At 51.7% G+C, this 18,872-nt stretch overlaps 2 protein-coding genes across 3 annotated transcripts; both read right to left on the bottom strand.

Moving 5' to 3' along the window:
- Positions 1-2,658: 2,658 nt before the first annotated feature.
- Positions 2,659-8,336, bottom strand: S100A16 (S100 calcium binding protein A16). Its single transcript, XM_084242088.1, has 3 exons — positions 8,297-8,336; positions 3,574-3,751; positions 2,659-3,346 (listed from the first exon to the last, which is right to left on the bottom strand). Exons 2-3 carry the CDS (start codon positions 3,724-3,726, stop codon positions 3,188-3,190), a joined length of 312 nt encoding a protein of 103 aa, XP_084098214.1. The 5' UTR covers positions 3,727-3,751; positions 8,297-8,336; the 3' UTR covers positions 2,659-3,187.
- Positions 8,337-10,141: 1,805 nt separating this feature from the next.
- On the bottom strand, positions 10,142-11,128 carry S100A14 (S100 calcium binding protein A14; the record flags this gene model as incomplete). 2 transcript variants are annotated; one of them, XM_084243770.1, is made up of 3 exons in its annotated part: positions 10,142-10,279; positions 10,515-10,661; positions 11,099-11,128. In XM_084243770.1, 3 exons carry the CDS (start codon positions 11,126-11,128, stop codon positions 10,142-10,144), a joined length of 315 nt encoding a protein of 104 aa, XP_084099896.1. The 2 variants fall into 2 exon arrangements, with proteins under 2 accessions (XP_084099896.1, XP_084099897.1); XM_084243771.1 differs by lacking the exon at positions 10,515-10,661.
- Between the last annotated feature and the right edge of the window lie 7,744 nt (positions 11,129-18,872).

Here is an 18,872-nt window from a genome sequence, read left to right as displayed (position 1 = left end):
GAAGGAAGGAAGGAAGGAAGGAAGGAAGGAAGGAAGGAAGGAAGGAAGGAAGGAAGGGAGAAAGAAAGAAATTGAACTCATAAAAACAGGGAACGGTGATTTCCAGGGCCTGACAGGAGAGGGAATGGGGAATTATTGTTCAGTGGATATAGAGTTTCAATCTTGTAAAACAAAAATTAGTTCTAGAAGTGTGCTGTACAACAATGTGTGTATAGCTAACAATACTATACATACACTTAAAATTTGTTAAAAGGATAAATTTTTTATGTGTTTTGTTTTTTTAAAAGATTTTTTATTGGGCCTCCCCGGTGGCGCAGCGGTTGAGCACTGGGTTGCGAAGCTGCCCGCGGCCTCTGCAGCGCCGGTTTGATCCCCGGCTGCTCCCCGGCCACCGAAGGAGGGTCCCACATGGCGCGCTAGACCTCTCCTGCCGCCCGCTGCTCCCCTCAGCAGTGTACTTCGGTCCTTCTGCCTGCTCTGCTCCCAGCTCTGGCTCTGGTGAATTCTCTCACCCTCCTGCACTTCTGACTGTACCCAGTGCTTATATAAATAAATAAATATAAATATTTTTAAAAAATAAAAATAAATATTTTTTATTTATTGGAATCTTGTATTTGCATATAAGAACTGGGGTGTAGACCAGAGGTGCAAGGGGTGAGAGGATTCACCAGAGACAGAGTGGGAAACAGAATAGACAGATTGACTGAAATACACTGTGGAGGGGAGCAGTGGGTGAGAGAGGAGAGGTCTGCTGCACCATGTGGGTTAGCTCCCTGGCTGATGATCAAACTCAGGCCTCAGTGGTTGGTGATAACTTGATAGCACTGAGACTTTAACCCCTGCACTACCAGGGAGGCTCTTGTATGCAAAATTTTAGAGTAATTTATTATTATTTAAAAATGTATTATTTGGGGACCACTGGGGTTCTATATATCTGTAGAAAAATTGAGCAAATTCACCATTCAGTCAAGGCAGCACTGTGACCGCAGGACAGGTAAAGGGAGTGCTTTCTGTTTGCATCTGCACAAGAAGGCATGGTGTGAAGGCATGTTGGGGAAGGGGACCAGCATGCTATCAAGACTGTAGGCCCTTTCTGAGGCAGATCAGTTTTAGTAGGGCAAGGATCTATAACTGGAATCCAATAAAACAGTCTGTGCCCAAGTATCTTTTCAAAAACGTTAAGCTGGCCCAGGTTGAACCACTCCGCAGAACCCTGCAGGCTGGTCTTCCTGCCCTGTCCCTCTGCCCCCATGGGCAGGCATCTCCCCATGGTAGGGGTTCTCAGTGCAGGTGCAGGGCAGACCAGGGAAGCAGGCATGGTCCCCTACAGCAGCTAAAAGGTCATTTCCTTCATCCCTCCCCAGTTCCAACTCTGGCCTCCACATCCTGAGTTCCTTGCACCCCTAATTTCCCATCCCACAAAGTTCTCTGTATATGAGGACTTGAGTCTTCACTGCTACTCTTGGCTTGAGCCTGAGGATCATGGCTCCTCTCTGGTGGAATTGCAGGGAGTGTAACAGGGTGTTCCCCAGGAAAAGGGGAATTCCAGTTTCCCTGTCCCACCCAAAGGAGGGTGGAGCTAAAGAGAAGAGAAGAAGCTGCAGAGGAGACTGAGAAGGAAGGAAGCAGGATGGAGCCAGAAGGAGACCTGAAGGAGGCACATGGAGCAGAGAGACCTGTGATGAAACTGGCCTTTTGGTCCTGAAACACATGTGGGTGAGAGACCCATGGGGAGGACAACAGTGGCAGCTTTTTTTTTTTAATTAATTTATTTATTTATACAAGCACTGGGTACAGTCAGAAGCGCAGGAGGGTGAGAGAATTCACCAGAGCCAGAGTGGGGAGCAGAACAAGCAGACTGAAGAAGTACACTGCTGAGGGGAGCAGCGGGCGGCAGGAGAGGTCTGGCGCCATGTGGGACCCTCGCCCGTTGGCCGGGGATCGAACCAGCCGCGGCAGCGGGCAGCTTCACAACCCAGCGCTCAACTGCTGTGCCACTGGGGAGGCCCAACAACGGCAGCTTTTATCTTGAATTTGATGTTGCTCTTTTTTTCTCCTAAACTTGCCTGGTTGTTTCTGATCCTTTTCTGTAGGTCCCCACTGGAAATTGCTTTAGACTTGTGGCAGGCTTTCGGGCCTTGCTCTGAGCCAATCCCGTTTGGATGGACTTTTACCCACGAGGAGACGGGTAACTTTCGGTGTTTGATTTGAAACTATATTCTTTGTCTTTTCTGTATTGTTTACTCATTGTATTAAAGTTCCTTCCCATTAAAGTCTTACATGTTTTGTGTTGATGTGGCGGATAGCAGGACCTATTTAGAGCAGGCAGGTTTGGAGGCTCTGGGGTGCCGCTCCCCTGCACTATAACAGGAGAACTTACTGGATACCCTGTGTGCCTGAAGATGAAAATGAACCAAAGTCTGGGCTAAGAGGCCCAGAGACAGTGACAGGTGGCACAGGAAGGAAGGCTGCTAACCCAGGGCTGACAGCACCTGCTGGGACCCACAGTTCTGGCTGCTTTCTTGCTCTGCCCCTGGGATTTCTCTGGAGGATTTCTCTAGGGGCCCAGAGCAGAGACTACCAAGGCATGAGGAGGTTCCAAGGGGTGGAAAGGTTTTAATGAATATCACAAAGAGACTGGGTAAGGAGAATGCAAACTCTAAATCCAACCTTTATTGCCATCCTTTGATTGAGCAGGAGGGAGGGGGCTCAACCCCCCTTAGCTCATTCCCAGACCCAGAGGCAGTTGGTAGGGAGTCCCCTGGAAGTCTTCTCCACCCAGCGGAGGGGCTGAGGGAGAGAAGAGCGGTCGCTGCTGCTGCCAGGGGCAGAAAGACCTGAAGCAGCAAACTGACCTCCAGCATCGGGCAGCAGCAGGCAGGAGCATCGGATGCATTGACTGAACAGGTGAGGAACTCTTGGGGACCCCAAACAGCATGGAAATCTCACAGGACCCCTAGGGTCTGCTGGCTCCAGGGACTGAGACCCTTGGGGAGGGACCCCCAGACTGAGACACTCTAAAAGGAGCTCTAAGATCCTCCTGCCTCCAGCTCAACAGGGGTCAGAAGCTCTGGAGGGGGAAGCCGGTGCAGAGGGCTGGGTGGCCGAAGAGGCTGAGGAGGAAGGCCGGGAAGGACATCTGGGGCAGACTTGGGACAGTGCCTGCAGGGATGGTGGGAAGGGTCCTCTAGCTGCTGTTCTGCTGCTCCTGCTGGCGGATGAGGTTGGCAATGGGGCTCGTGATGCCGCCTATCAAGGTCCAGTACTCATCGAAGCTGATGCGCCCGTCGTGGTTGGCATCCAGTTTCTGGATGAGCTTGTCAGCAGCATTTCTGTTCCCGGTGTCCTGAAGGGGAACCGGGTGTCAGCAGTGCTGAGAGTGGCAGCCCCTCAGCCCCCAAGCACAACTCCAAACAGAATCCTAGCACCTGACCTGGGAAATGGGAGTAGAGCCCTTGCTGGCTCAAGCCTGAGCACCCTGAGAGAACAGAGGCCGCAGTAGGAAAGGAAGTCCTGAGGGAGAAGGGCTTGGGGGGCTGGGGGTAGCAAGGTCTTGGGGTAAGAGAACCTTACCGTCAGCATATGATTGAGTTCTTTCTGAAGCATCTTCCGGAAGCTGCTCTTGCTGATCTTGTTCTTGACCAGGCTGTGCTTAGACACGTATTTGTAGAAGTTTTCCACCAAGACCACGACCGCCTTCTCCAGCTCTGTGTAGCTGTCCGCCATCTCACTGCCTCACTCCTCCCGGGGCCTGGGCACCATGAGGAGGGGAGATGAGAACCCACAGGCCAAATCTCCTCTTATCTCCCTGCCTTCATCCTCCTTCACAAACACACCCTGAGCCCTGGCCCCCGCAGACTGGCCAGTCCTTGGGAGGAGGCATGGTAAGGGGGACACACGGTGGGCGCGGGGGTGGGCCTGGAATGAGAACTATGTGGTTCCTCTAATCCAGGTGCTCCCCAGCTCAACCGCCTCAACAGGTTCTCCAGGACCTTCCCCAGCCCCAGGCGCTGGGCTGGTCCAAGTCCCAATGAGAGCAAGAGGCTCCTGTGGGAAGAGCAGGAGAGTAAGGGCCTGGGCCTCCACCCTGCCCCACCCCTGGCGCAACCAGAGCCCCTGCCCTGGTGACAGGCACAGCTAGAAGTGCTAGGATGAGCCAGGGAGCTGGAGGCAAGAACCATCATTCCCCAGCCCCAGGACTAGCGAGACCCCAGCTCCAAGCAAAAAAGCAGAAAGTAGGGATCTGTCCCCACCCCCCACCTCCCCAATCCCTTCAGCCAGGCTCCAGGGCAGTGATTCCAGGGTCTCAGACCACAGCTGCCTCTCTCTGGGAAAGGACAAGGCCCTGATCCATCAAGAGAGATTTATGCAGAACCCCAGTCACTCCCCAATAGCCTATCCTCCCTCATATCTACCCCCAAAATATATAGCATGATCCAAAGGGCCCCCCCATTACCTAAGGAGGAGCGAGGCCTGGTCCTACCCCAGTTGGAGACAGCGCAGCAGCTGGCCCAAGGCCACACACGTCACCCCCTCACCCCAGGACAAAAGACATTCACATTCCAAGCGGACACAGCCTACTGAATAACAGGATATGAGGGGAGCAGGCGGATCTGCTCTGAGTCCCGCCCATGCCCAGAGCCCCCCCAAGTAAACTGGGCAAATGAGACACCCCTCCCGCCCCCAAGCCCAGGAATGAGTTGCAATGGCCCTGCCCACTGGGTCCTGGCAAGGGAAAGTATCCCTTGCCAGGGCAGGGAAAGCCACCATCCATGCCAGAGCAACCCACAAAAGGGAGGTCCACCTCACCAGGCCACACTGTGGTTCCGGACACCTGCCTTCTAATCCCCCTCGTGGCCAGGCTTCCTCCCAGGCCCAGTGCCCTGCCCTCTCACCTAGCTGAAGCCTGCCCAAATGGCATCTCCCCAGGGAAGCCTGCCCTGACCCCTGTCCTCAGCACCCTCCTCCCCTTGGCTGCCCAGCTGGCATTGGCTGGGCCCACTAATTACTAAGGCTGTAGTTTCTTCCGATGTGGATTGTGTTTCTAACATGCAGCCACTGTGTTTTTCAAACCAAAAAGCCTTTGGGGCCCTTTTTTTTTTTTATCCTGGATAATCGACCTCCCAGTTTTTAATCTGAGTCTACCCTTGCTCATGTTGCCCAGCACCTCACTCCAGGTAGACGATGTATAAATATTCCACCTCCTTCCAGCTCTGATGCCAGGCATCCAGATCCCAGGCCACCCTTAAGCTTTTTCTTCCTACAAACTTTTCTAATGGAAGAATGAGACCGAGTGGAACCAGGCCAGGAAGCAGGAAGGAAGAGTTGGTGGGAGGATCAGGGGTCAGGCTAGGCACATCTGCCCAGCCTCCTCTCCCTGCCCCATCCACCGGAATATTTTGGCCTGTGGTCAGAAGGATGATGCATGGCCGGAAGACAGCAGGAGACCATGCTTGCTCTCCATAGTCTTCAATAAACATGTAACCATGTGGTTCAGTGTTTGTATCTTTGTAAGACTTTGGTAAGAACATTAAACATTCACCACTGAAGAGGGAGAAAAATGTTTCAATCCATGACTGTTTGCTGTCCTTGTGGGAGGAATGTCCCAGGCCCTTGACCCTCAGATTCTGAAAGTGGGACCCAATTCAGCAAGGGCTGTGCCGGGCCTACTCCCCATCAAGTCTTGGGGATAGGAAGAGAGTTCAGAGAATACCCCCGACCGCTACCATCCCAGACCCCATTTGTCCCCTAACTGAGGAATCCAGTGGGAAGTGGCCATCCAGAAGAAAGGGAAAGAAATCAGTTTTGGAGGTGGTGTGACTCTGTCCCCCTCCCCCTTGGCAGGCTCACCCCTCTCACCACTTCTCTGCTGGGTGTTTTCTCTCCCTGACCCGGGTAGCCTCCTCTTGCCTTTTCTCCATATGGTGCCCCAGCCCCTACCTGGCCCAAGGTGACCAGGCAGGCAAGATACAGGAGACCTCCTGGGAGATAGTTAGCAGCCGGCTGTCCAGCTGTCGAGGGCTAGCTTGGTGGCTCTGAGCTTCAGTTCCCAGGCCTCCAGACATGCGCGCACAGACACCAGCTTCTAGTCAAATGGACAATGCTGGAGATAACCATCTGGATAAATGCTTTCCTGAAGTTTTTTCTGAAGAAGGATATCAGGTCGGATAGCCAGTATCATTACCTCCTTCCCTCCCTTCCCTGGAGGCCAGGAGAGAGGCTCTGCCACCACACCCAGCCCACAGCCTCCTGCTCCTCCTGCCTGCCCCTTCCTCCCAGGCATGGGTTGGAGTTGCAGCCCCTTTTTGGGAAAGGTCTGGCAGGAGGTCAGTCCTGCATTGGCACATCCTGGCCTGAGGACTTAGTGGGGGGCAAGGGGTGTGTGACAGGGGAGAAGGTGGACATGTACACTGGCGCCTTTCCAAAAAAGTAGGAATGGGAGAATTACTTGTTTTCCAAAGGGCCCCCTCAACTGGGGCCCCAGCCTTCCCCCCACCCCTCATGTTTCATTGTCTTCTCCTGGGCTGATTCATCATTGAGCAAACCACCCCACCCACCTCAGGCCAGCTCACTGACTTCCCCCAAAGCCCAAATTGCCCAGCACCATGCCCCTGGGTCTCAGCTGCTCCAGCCCCACCCTAAGCCCTCAGGTTCCCAGGCCCCACCCCCCATCTCTTCAACTCCTTTCAGTCTGGAAACCTGAGGGGCACCACACCCTCCAAAATTCACCTTCTCTTCTCACCTCCACATACTTCTGGAGTCTTAAATTGTTTCCAAGTAGAATAAGTCGCTGTACTCCTCTCCCTCCTAGTCTTCACACTTGAGAGCCAGGCCCTCTCAAGTCCAGATCAGCCATTCTCTGTGTCCTTTACACATATCCTGAATTCCTCCACTCACTGGTTCACCCGTGGTTCACTCATTTGTTCATTCATTCATTCATTCATTGACTCATTTATTCACTCTCATTCATTCACTTGCTCATCTTCTCACTCATTCATTTTCTTCTTCATTCACTCATTCACCCCAACTGCCTTCAATATGCAGAAAAGGTACAATCTGCCCTGAGCTGGGAATGCTTTGCTCCCTTGGAAAGCTGTCTCAGACCCCCTCTCTCTGCTGTTTGCTCCCTCTTCTCATGCTCTTTCTGAACCAGAGGCTGATCTCTCCCATAAGTGTTCTCCCCTGGCTGCCCCCCTCCTCACAGGATGTATCCAATTCACTCAAAAGCATACAGCAAGGAGTTCTGCCACTCTTAATTCCCTCTGTTTGGGTGACCATTCACCTTCCATTCACTTGTGCTTTTGATGCAAATAGCTAAAGGAAGAAGCCTCCTCTTCTGAAATTTTTCCCAAAGTGAAATTTGAAGTTTGGTCAGAAGACACACACACACACACACACACACACACACACCACACTGCGGCTACCCTGGCTTCATCAACACCCAGAGAGTGCTTTACTAGCTGGCAAGGAAAGGCTGAACTGCTCACCAGAACCTCCAGGGCTCCATTCCCAGCACCCCTGCCTTCACCCCCCACCCCACAGGGCAGGGCAGGGGAACCCTCCTTTAGTGCAGGTGGCTCCACCAAGCAAAGCAAGTCAAGCCAGAACCTGCCTGGGTCCTAAGGTTGATGAGAAGCTGTGGGGGTTTCCACTGGCCCCTCTCCCAGAGCTCCAGGCTCCCCAGGCCTCACCCAGGTCCCTCTGGGCCCCAAAGTCCCTCCCAGGGAACAGCTCCCAGAACACAGCAGAGGGCCCTGCATCCAAAGAACTGCATGAGTCTTGAGGTGAAGAGAAGCCATCGCAGTGCGGCGTCCTCTCCTGGGGCCCTCAGGCAACCTGGGCTCTCTCTGACTCCTCCAGGATCCCCTCACTTCTCCAAGGACCCAGCACCCAGCACCCAGTGAGGCCTGTGTCCAGGTCTGATCACCCCTCTCAACCCCCACCAACCCCCGTTTGCCCTTTTTGTGTTAAGGGAGGATCTGAACAGCTGCGGGCAAATCTCCCAAACCAGTGACCCAGCCCCTGGAGAGAAGCCCAGTCAGCTGCTGGGCCAGGGAAGGGGTCTCGCCAGCCCATCCACCCCTCAGAAGGCCTCTCCAGTCCCCTACCCCACCTGAACTCTCCAAATCGCAAGCAGTCCCTTGAGGAAAGTTAACAATTAACGAAATCTTCTTCCTGCCTAGTCTCTGACAGGCTCCCCTTCCCAGGCCCCTTCACTGCCCCCTCTCCTGGCCTCCCCTGCCTGTGGGGCTTCTCGGCAACCCCAGACCTCCCAAGTCAAGCCTGGGGCGCTCACCTGCCTCCTCGGTCCACCTCCTCTCCAGCAGGGCTCTGGGGCCTGGGCTCTGGCACTGCCAAGCAGCTCCCCAGCTCAGCCCAGCCAGGACTCCTCCCCGCTGCACTCCCAGAATCTGTCCCACTCCCTCCCAGGCCTGCCTGGCTGAGCTGGCTCGGTGGGGAGGTAGTTAGCGACTGAGCTCTTTCTTGACTTGGCCCTGGGGTTGGGCCCTGGTTAAAGGGATACACACCTTTTTTAACACCCTTCTGCCCCCCACCCCAGAGGGTGTGGTAGAAGCTGGCACTCCCCCAACCCCACCCACCCAGCAGAACCTACAGGTGGAGAAAGGAAGGGAAGGGCAGTCACCTACCCTTCTCACCTGGATCACTGGGAGCCTAGTTTCAGAGTCCCCAAAAGACAAGTTCAGGTAGCATTTCCAGGCCAGCCTGACTGGCTCCAGAAACTTCCTTGCTGTCGGGATTTCAGAAATAATAGCTAATTTCAATGGGTGCAAATCAGGGGCACCTGGGACAGAGATGGCCCCCTGGTCTCCCATCTCCAGTTCAGTCCACCAGGAGCATTCCAGACTTATCCCTCCATCCCTCTTGCGCAGTGGGGGATTCCTCTGAAATATACCCTTCACTATTCCCCAAGATATCCAAGGAACTGGCCAGTTTGACATCTCTCCATAGAGGCAGTGGTGAAATCAGAGGGGACTCCTTCCTTACTCCACTGGAGTGGTTTCTGCTCTCTGCGCACTCCCTACCTGGCAGGCTCTCTGCTAAGCGCTTTACATGATGCCTGCATTATCATCTAGCAAATCTCATGGGAAATATTATTAATATTCCCATTTTACAGATAAGCTCAGAGCATTCCCAAAGTTCCAAAGATAGTGAGTCGTGGAGCTAGGATTCAAACCCATGTTAGTCAGCCCATTTGCCTTGCTAATTGGCCAGGTTCAACACACATGTGTTCCTGTCCTTTACCATCATGTGCACACATGCCTGCTCTCTCAACTGAGGGCCAGGCCACTGACAGAGAGGAAACCATCCCTCATAAAGTGCCACATCTCCCCACTTTGGGATCTGGTACCAACCTCAACCCAAATCAATGAACAAAGGAGAACCTCTAGTCACTCTCAATGCCAACACCCCCAAACCTCCCATGTCCCACCCCACCCAATGCCTCTGCCATTCACCTCCACTTTCCCTGATCCACAGACCCTGGGGGGTAGTTTCCAATCAAGACAACATCGTTTACTTTTCTATTTTTTTATTAAATCAAATGATACAAAACAACCATCATTCTATAAATGCCCAAGCACCCAGGTGGTCCTCTTGCTCCCAAGGCCTCCCCCACCCTGTTCTCTCTTCCCCTGCCCTAGCCCAGGGACAGTCTTAGGAAGGGTTGGGGCAGAGCTGGAAACAGGAAGAAATAGCACTGGACAGAGACTATGGTGTGGTTGGGGAAGAGGTTAGGAGGGGAAGGTTCTTAGAGACCCTTTTTAGTACCAAATATCCAGCCCTATTCCCAGGCCCATAGCCCTGCTCCTCTCTACCCTGACCCATACCCCAATGACTTGGCCCTTAGACCATTCCTATCCATCCTAGCCCCAACCAGTCCTTGAGCCTCTCTCTGGTGGGCACTTCCGGACCCATTAGCTGCATGCGCTCCCATGGATGAAGTGAACTGAGAAACCATCCCCACCACCAGGGCCATTAAGAGCCTGCCCCTTGCAGAGGTAAGGCAGTGCAGACTGAGGAATGGGGTAGTGTTGGTGGAGAGAGGAGTTATATTTCTGGGCCCATCTTCTCTAAGAATCCCTTTCCCCAACATCCCCTCAAGAATTCCAGGGGAAGGTTCTCAACTCCCCGGAACGGGGCTCTCCATCTTCACACTCTTGGCTGCTTCTCCAATCAGCTCCCAGAAACTCCCAAACTCCAACTTAGAATCGTTACAGTTGCCCAAGTCAGCAATTTTCTCTTCCAGTCCACAGTTGCTCTAAGGGAGGAAAGACATGGCAGTTCCGTGAGTGAGGCAGAACCTCCCAATCTTCCCACACCACCCTGCCCAGGGGCAGGAAGCAGGGCCAGAGCCAGCCCGGCACTGTGGCCTCTGCCAAGGGGGCGGGACTAGGATGGTGATGCCAGACAGTGTGGCCGGGGCTTGTCAGGCTGTGGAGCACTTGCTTGGAAAGTCAGGGCACTGTCTGGGGCAGTGTCCACTCCCTCAGTACCGGCATGAGGTGGGGCAGCTGTTGGGTGACCAGGTTTCGGAGCTCAGCAGCAGTCAGTGTTTCCTTCCCGCCCTCCCCGGAGTACTGATGGAAGTTCTTGATGAGGGTTTCAATGGCCCTCTCCACATCGCTGAATTCCTGGGCATCCTGCAGGCAGGGACAGCACCCACATCAGAGAGGCTCCACCTGCCATATGACACTCTACCTCCCCCAGGAGCCTGGCAAAGCCAAGTCAGAAGATAGCTGGAAGGCACACAGACTCCCACCCACTCCAGAACCCAGTACCCAGCTCCCCTCACCCCCACTGGCCTCTGCCCTCCACCACAGGTTGAGCAAGTCTTCCTCCAGCCACCCCCAGCCCATAGGCAGGGCAGGTCCCAGCATGAGGCCTGGGCATCTCTTCCCAGGAGGCCTCCATCTGCATCACCTTGTGTGGGCACCAGGGAGAGGAGTCAGGTCTCCCCAGCAGGGTCTAGAGTACAGGGCAAGGCCATAGTGAAGGGGGAGACGTGAGTAAAGAGCAGAGACCCTCAGCCTGGAGGAAAGGAGTAAGGAGGAGGACAAGCCAGAAAAGAACGGCCCACCTCGGCATTGGCTGACCGGCACTGTCCCATGGTGTCTGCTGTGCTTGGTCCTTTTGTGAATTTTGTTGTCCTATAGCCCGCCCTGGAGGAGCCGATGGCTCATGATCTGTGGTGGGGGTGTAGAGAGTTGGTAAAGCGTTTCTCAACTACCCTCTTCAGCACCAGCCCAGATATGCTGCACCTTATCCAGGGGGCCAGAGCCAGCCCTACAGAAGGCCCAGCCCCTGTGGAGGCTCCAGAAATTAAGGTCACAGCTTCATGTAGAGAATATCTTAGACCTCACCTTAGCCTCAACCCTCCCACCTCCTCCTACCGCTCACCTCCACCCCCAAAACACACACTCCAGACCTGGTCCCCCTGCCCTTCCCCGGCCAGACTAGGGTAGGATGGCCAAGTGTGCCCTCTGAACAGGGGGCAGTCCATTTGGGTGAAAAGCCCTGATTCTCCTTACCTGCTGGCAGCCGCTGAGACAGGACAGGAGGAGCCAGCTCACCAGAGCTCAGCTCTTATACCTGGGGGAAGGGAGGGGAGGCAGGGGCTGTGCCTCACCCCCAAACCACCCCAGCTCTAGCGGCAGCCCGGGCTGTGAGCCAGTAGTGTGGCCCCACCCTCCTTTGGCTAGAGCCGAGATCCCGCCCTCTCCCCTGCCACTGGGAGAGAACTGGGGAGGGCTGGGCTGGGATGCCCCAGGCCCCAGAGCAGCAGGCTGAGTCGTGGGGAGAGAGGAGAGGCTGGTGAGGCAGAAAGGGTGAATCTGAAAATACTATGGGGTCAAGCCTGAGAGGTGGGAGGGTCTGGAGCATTTGCAGGGCACTGGAATGGAGGGACTGTCCTAACCACCAAAAAGAAGAGAGGCTGATCAAGGCAGGATCTGTGGTACAGAGGGAATGAGGCATCTGTGGGTTGAGAAAGTTCTCCCAGATGTACTTTGATCTCTCTCTCTTTTGATTTCTCTGTCTATCTCCTTCCCTCTCCCTCTCTCCCTTCCTCCTCCTGTTTCTCTCCCCTCCCTCCCTACAAGGGCCCATTTGGATAGTGACACTCAGATCCAGCCCACAGCTTTCCCAGTGGCCAACAAATGAATGAGGACTCAATCAGGAGGGAAGAGCTGGACCCCTGCTGGAGGAAGTGGACTGAGTGTTGTCTGGACTTCCCTGCAGCTCCCCTAGGCCAGCCTCACATACAAGGCCCCACCTCTCCAAACTGGTTGAACTGCCTTCTCCTCCCTTCCTTGGAGCCCCATTCCTTTCCTTACCAACAACAGCACGGAAAACAGCCCAACCCCATTCACTACCAGGGATGACCTGACTGTAGGTACCCACCCCAAACCACCCTACCTGAGGGGAAAAGAGAGAAGGGCAGGGGAGTCTGTGTGGGTTAGGCCAAGCAGCGGGTGAGCCCCGAGCCACACTTTCTGGGTCCCTTTCTTAAACTCTGGGATCAGAGTGTGTCCCTCCAGATGCCAGGCCCCAAATCTCCTTCTAGGACTCCCTTATACTTTTGGCCCCCATAGGGCATGTCTGCAAGTGTATCAATGAATCAACCTTGGAAGGGGACCCTTCCAAGAGTGTTTCATTTTCAGAGTTTCTCTAATGGGTCTCAATCTGGGATGGGGAGCCCTCTGGTGTGAATGTCTCAGTCAAAGTGCACCTCAAAGGGTCTCATCCTGGGGGACCACTCTGAGGGTCTGGGGGCATTTAGCTGGAAGGTCACCATCTAGGAACACGGAGTGTGTTGGGGAGCTCCGCTTGGCCTAAATGTTTCTCTGGACTAATAGCTGCCCACAGTGGACACCTGATTTAAGGCAGTGACTTCATCTGGAAGGTAGCGCTCCCTCCCCCCACCCTTCCTCGCCCCCGCCCCGACGCCGCCCCTCGGCTGCCCAAATCTTGCTCCCTCTGGTGGTGGGCAGTGGGAACTGCATGCCTCTCAAGTCAAGGACAGAAGAGCACAGAACAGTACCCCGAAGTTCTGCTTCCCGCAGCACAGTCTTCAATTAGAACTCTGAGGTCATTCAGGGAGGATCCCAGTTAACCCCAGAGACTATAGAATTTCAGCCCTGGTGCATCTATTCTTGTGTTTATAGCTTCACTTCTCTAAAAATCTGTTCCCTCATCTTTAACACAAGTCTTAAAAATAGTACAGACCCGCGCCTCCCTGGTGGCAAGGGCTTAAGTCTCAGCACTATGAATTCATCAGCAGTCACTACAATACGAGTTCGATCCCCAGCCAGGGAGCATAGCAGACTTCTCCTGTCATGCAGCTGCTCCCCTCAGCAGTGTATTTCAGTAGATCCACCTGTTCTGTCTCTGGTGAGTCCTCTCATCGCCTTTCCCCAACACACACACACACACCTCTGGCCTACACCCCAACTCTTGTATGCATAAATAAATCTTTTTTAAAAAAGTACAGGGCCTCCCTCGTGGCGCAGGGGTTGAGCGCTGGGTTGCGAAGCTGCCCACAGCCTCCGCAGCGCCAGTTCAATCCCCGGCCACCAGCGAGGGTCCCACATGGCGCACAGACCTCTCCTGCCATACCCGCTGCTCCCCTCAGCAGTGTATTTCGTCAGTCTGCCTGTTCTGTTCCCCATTCTGTCTCTGGTAAATCCTCTCACCCCCCCACACCTCTGGCCTGTACCCCAGTTCTTGTATGCATAAATAAATAAATCTTAAAAAAAAAAAAAAGTACAGACCCTACTCAATGAGTTGCCACGCAGTCACCACTGCAGTCTACCAGCAGCTCCCCCTGAAGCCCCGTTGCTTTCTGATGTTCCATGTCCCCCCAATCCTGCCTGTTTCCAAGGAAAAAGAATAGTATTATACAGGGCATCCCTGGTGGCATAGGGGTTAAAGTCTCAGCGCTTTCAAGTTATCACCAGCCACTGCGGCCTGAGTTTGATCCTCAGCCAGGGAGCTAACCCACCTGGTGAACAGACCTCTCAGTGTATTTCATCAGTCTGCCTGTTCTGTTCCCCTCTCTGTCTCTGGTGAATCCTCTCACCCTCCTGCACGTCTGGCCTGTACCCCGGTTCTTATAGAAATAAAAATAAATCTTTAAAAAAATAAAAGAACTGGGGCCTCCCCGGTGGCGCAGCGGTTGAGCGCTGGGTTGCGAAGCTGCCCACAGCCTCTGCAGTGCCGGTTCAATCCCTGGCTGCTCCCCGGCCACCGGAGGAGGGTCCCACAGGGAGCGCAGACCTCTCCTGCCGCCCGCTGCTCCCCTCAGCAGTGTACTGTGGTCCTTCTGCCTGCTCTGCTCCCCGCTCTGGCTCTGGTGAATTCTCTCACCCTCCCGCGCTTCTGACTGTACCCAGTGCTTGTATAAATAATAAATAAACAAATCTTTAAAAAAAAAAAAAAAAAGAACTGGAGTATAGGCCAGAGGTGCGGGAGGTAAGAGGATTCACCAGAGACAGTGGGGAGCAGAACAGGCACATCTACTGAAATATCAGCTGAAAATATACTGCTGAGGGGAGCAGCAAGCCAGATAGGAGAGGTCTGCTGCGCCATGTGGATAGCTCCCTGGCCATCTGGGGGTGCCGCAGTGGCAGGCCAATAGTTTAATAGCGCTATGTCTTTAACCCCTGGACCACCAGGGAGGCCCTAAAAATAAATCCCAAAATTTAAAAAAAAAAAAAGAGAATTCAACAGAAGAGAAGGTAGTAAGACAATACTCCAAGGGATCACGAATTTTTTTTTTAAAGATGTATTCATTTATGCATACAAGAACTGGGGTACAGGCAAGAGGTGTGGGGGGGTGAGAGGATTTACCAGAGACAGAGTGGGGAACAGAACAGGCAAATTGACTGAAATACACTGCTGAGGGGAGCAGTGGGCAAGGCAGGAGAGGCCTGCTGCTCCATGTGGGTAGCTTCTTGCTCAGGGATCAAACTCATGCTGCAGTGAACTGCAGATAGCTTCATAGGTTGCATCTTTTTTTATTATTTTTTTTTATACAAGCACTGGGTACAGTCAGAAGCGCGGGAGGGTGAGAGAATTCACCAGAGCCAGAGCCGGGAGCAGAGCAGGCAGAAGGACCGAAGTACACTGCTGAGAGGAGCAGCGGGCGGCAGGAGAGGTCTGCGCACCATGTGGGACCCTCCTCCGGTGGCCGGGGAGCAGCCGGGAATCGAACCAGTGCTGCAGAGGCTGCGGGCAGCTTCGCAACCCAGCGTTCAACCGCTGCACCACCGGGGAGGCCCTCCTAGGTTGCATCTTAACACCTTGCTCCTGCAGGGAGGCCCCAATCACGGATTTTTGTGATAAAAAGAAACTAGTGGAGGTGATTAAGAAATTTGCCTGGGGCCTCCCTGGTGGCACAAAGGGTTAAGACGCAAAATGTGAAGCCAACTGCAGCTGCTGCAACCCAATGTGAAGCCAACTGCAGCTGCTGCAACCCAAATTCGATCCCTGGCCAGTTACATGGCAGAGCAGACCTCTCCTGTCTCACCTGCTGCCGCTCCCCTCATCAGTTTATTTCAGTAGCTCTTCCTGTTCTGCTCCCCACTCTGTCATCAGTGAATCCTCTCACCCCCCCCACACACACACACACCTCTGGCCTGGACTCCAGTTCTTGTGTGCGTAAATAAATAAATGTTTTTTAAAAAAAGAAAGAAAGAAAGAAAGAAATTTGCCTGCAATGGTACTGTAACTGAGCATCTCAAATATGGAGAAGTAATTCAGTTACAAGGTAGTCAGGCAAGAACACATGCCAGTTCCTCCGAGAGACTGAAATGACTGAGGGCAATCAGCTGAAGGTCCATGGGTTTTAAGTACTTCTGGCTCGCTGAAGCTTAAGTAAGGATTTCTTTGCTATGAGGAGACTTTCCCTTCAGTTTCTTGTCACAAGTTTAAAAATCTCATATCTTGTACAATGTAACTGTAACAGGGTGGTCCCCAGGAAAGGGGGAGGTTCCAGGTTCCCTGCCCCACCCAAGGAAGGGTGGAGCTGAGCAGGAAGAGAAGCTGCAGAAGAGACTGAGGAAGGAAGCAGGATGGAGCCAGGAGACCTGGAGGAGGCGTGTGGAGCCTAGAGACACGTAAAGAAACTGTGCTTGTCTTTTGGTCGTGGACTGGGTGACACAGATGTGGGTGAGACCCGTGGAGAGGTGACCATGGCAGCTTTTATCTTGATGTTGATTTTGCTCTTTTCCTTCCGGGCTTGTCTGGTTGTTTCTGACTCTTTTCTGTGGGTCCCCACTGGAAGATGCTTTAGACTTGTGGCAGGCTTTGGGGCCTTGCTCTGGGCCGATCCCATATGGATGGAGTTTTACCCACGAGGGGACGGGTAACTTTGGGTGCTTCACTTAGAAACTAGACTCTTTGCCTTACCTGTATTGTTTCCTAGTTTTATTAAAGTTCCTTCCCATTAAAGTCTCCTATGTTTTGTGTTGATGCGGCGGATGGCAGAACCCATGTAGAATAGGCAGGTTTGCGGAGTTTTGGGCTGCCCCTCTCCCTGTCCTATAACAGATTTGGCGTCCAACGTGATTTAGGACAGAGCCATCCGTGGTTAGTCAGCCCCATGGGGAAATTGGGCTTCCCTGTGGCGCTGGCTACCATAAGCGCAAATGTGATTTTTGGTTTCTCCGGTGTGTTTGTTTCATATGTCGATTTGCTGTTGAAAAACTGGCTTGGGCTTTGTGAAGATCTGTGTGTCTATATGTAATTTGTTTGTAGTGACTTGCTAAGAGATTTTAATTTGTGGAAATTGTTCTGTGCCAGTTTTACTCAAAAGATTAGGCAGTACATTGGACCATGTGGCCAGATCAAAGATGGCGTCTGAGGCCACTTGGAACTTTTTTTTTTCTTTCTTTTTGCTATCTCTGCTGTCTCATTAGCATTTCTAAAGGCAATAATGGTTCTTCAGTGGTATGTTGCTTTGTCTTTGGCTACTTCCTGCTCTCTTGCCTGATGGGTTTTGCAAGCCAACTGTGGAGCAGTGGTGTTTTAATTAGCAAATGTATGCCTGGGTGTTAAGGAAAGAGTAGCCTTAAGCAGTAACTGGTAATTGCTGGTAGCCTTGATGGATTCTTGGAGATAACTTCAATTTTTGCAAAGTCTGGATCAGAAAAATTAACAAGATTTTGTCTGAGTCTAAAAGGATTTGCTGCTGTGCATTTTGTCTACACAATTTGTTTTGGGCATGTTTGCCATTTTGAATATTGGATTTGTTCAATTGCTGGTGTAAGACAAGATTCTAAGTTTCTGCTTCCTGCTGAGGAAGGTCTGTTATGGAAAGCACTCTTTAGGGTGCATCATATAACTGTACCAGGTTTTCATACCTGTGTTGTTGTGTCCCTCCCTAGTGTGGGGGAGGTGTCATCTGTGCTTAGATGTTTAATCTGCTCTTTCAGCTTCTGTCCCAGAGTGGCTAACAGAAGTAAGGAGATGACTCCTTTTAATTAAAAGTTAATTACTGATATTTTGATTTTGCTTTTTCGGGTTCTATTCCAGGAAACCCAAGGAGTGCCTGCTTGGTGGCTAACAAGAGATGACTCCTTTTGCTTGAAAGTTAACTGTAACTTTTATTCTTTCAGTTGCTGTACAGAATACCCCAGGATTGACTTCTAATAAAAAGTCTTCAACACTGAAAACCCTAAGGTGATAAACAAGGTCATGTAATCTTGTGATAAATAAAACTTTTCCTTCCTATTTCCAAAGTCTTAGGTTTGTAGGATAACAACTGGAAATTTTTCTGCCAGCAACACTCCACATTTTTTTTGGACTTTGACATTTTTTTTTCTGAGCCTATGGAGTAAAACTGCAGTTACATAACATATTCTACGTGGCATAAAAAAAAAAAAAACTGTCTTTGTCTATATGTTGTATGTCTGTATGTCCTTGTGTCTAACCGTCTTGACCTCCAGTGATCGACAAATTGGTATACATGGTGCCCATAGATGTTGAAAAAAAAAAAAAAAGTCTCCAGTTATGAGAAAAACAAAAAGTTATGGTTTGATTGTCAACATTGTGCTACTGAACTAAGCCGGTGCCTTCATAGAGATTGAATATTGTTGTTTCTGTTAATTTTCTGATATTCATGGCAAAGCTTCCCAGAAATCTAAATTCAAGTACAAATTTGGTGGCCTGTCATTTGACTGATGCAAGGAAATTTTGTGGAACCTCAGTAGAGCTCCTGAGACACTCCACGAAGTTTCTCCTTTTCCTCCTAGGAAGGCATTTCATGAATTTGTTCTATTTGGCTTTTACCTAATGAAGTAAAACTGGAAGGGAAGCATTGCCACTTGGGAAAATGGTAAAACTTTGGTATGTACAAGATGTTAACAGTAGTATCTGGTATGTATGTAAATTGTCAATGGTGATTGTCACCTTGTAATATTGTATAATTCAATTGTTTCACACCTACAGAAACTGTTTCTGGAAATTTAGGGAGAAAAGGTCTCAACAGATTCCTATTGATGGAACTGTTGAGAGTAAAAAACTTTCCTACAAAGGACTAAATAGACCTGGAAATACACCTGACATTTACAAGTTTTCTTTGACATAATACTGGTAACTTTTTTATGCATTTTGTCCTGAATCCACGAAGTTTTTTTTTGTTTTGTTTTGTTTTGAGTGACCAGGATCTGCAGCAAGGTTGTAATTTTTTTTTTCCAGCAAAGCTAACTTGTCACATTTTCTCTCCCCTTGATACCAACACAGCATACAAATAGTGGTAGTAATTTTTGCTACTTATTTCAGAGTCTGTTTTTGCATAACTTCCATAGGGATTTTGTCTGTTTTAACAAAAAAATTGGACGTGAGTTTGATTG

The sequence above is a fragment of the Talpa europaea genome (genome assembly GCF_964194135.1).
Source record: "Talpa europaea genome assembly, chromosome: 9".
Classification (NCBI taxonomy): domain Eukaryota; kingdom Metazoa; phylum Chordata; class Mammalia; order Eulipotyphla; family Talpidae; genus Talpa; species Talpa europaea.
This window is presented reverse-complemented; position numbering and strand designations above follow the sequence as displayed.

What these genes read in the sequence shown, in the direction of transcription:
- S100A16 (XM_084242088.1), bottom strand. Translation starts at nt 3,726, where the DNA reads ATGGCGGACAGCTACACAGAGCTGGAGAAGGCGGTCGTGGTCTTGGTG. An exon ending in AACTCAATCATATGCTGACG is followed by an intron (nt 3,347 to 3,573) that starts GTAAGGTTCTCT and finishes GTTCCCCTTCAG; the next exon opens with GACACCGGGAACAGAAATGC.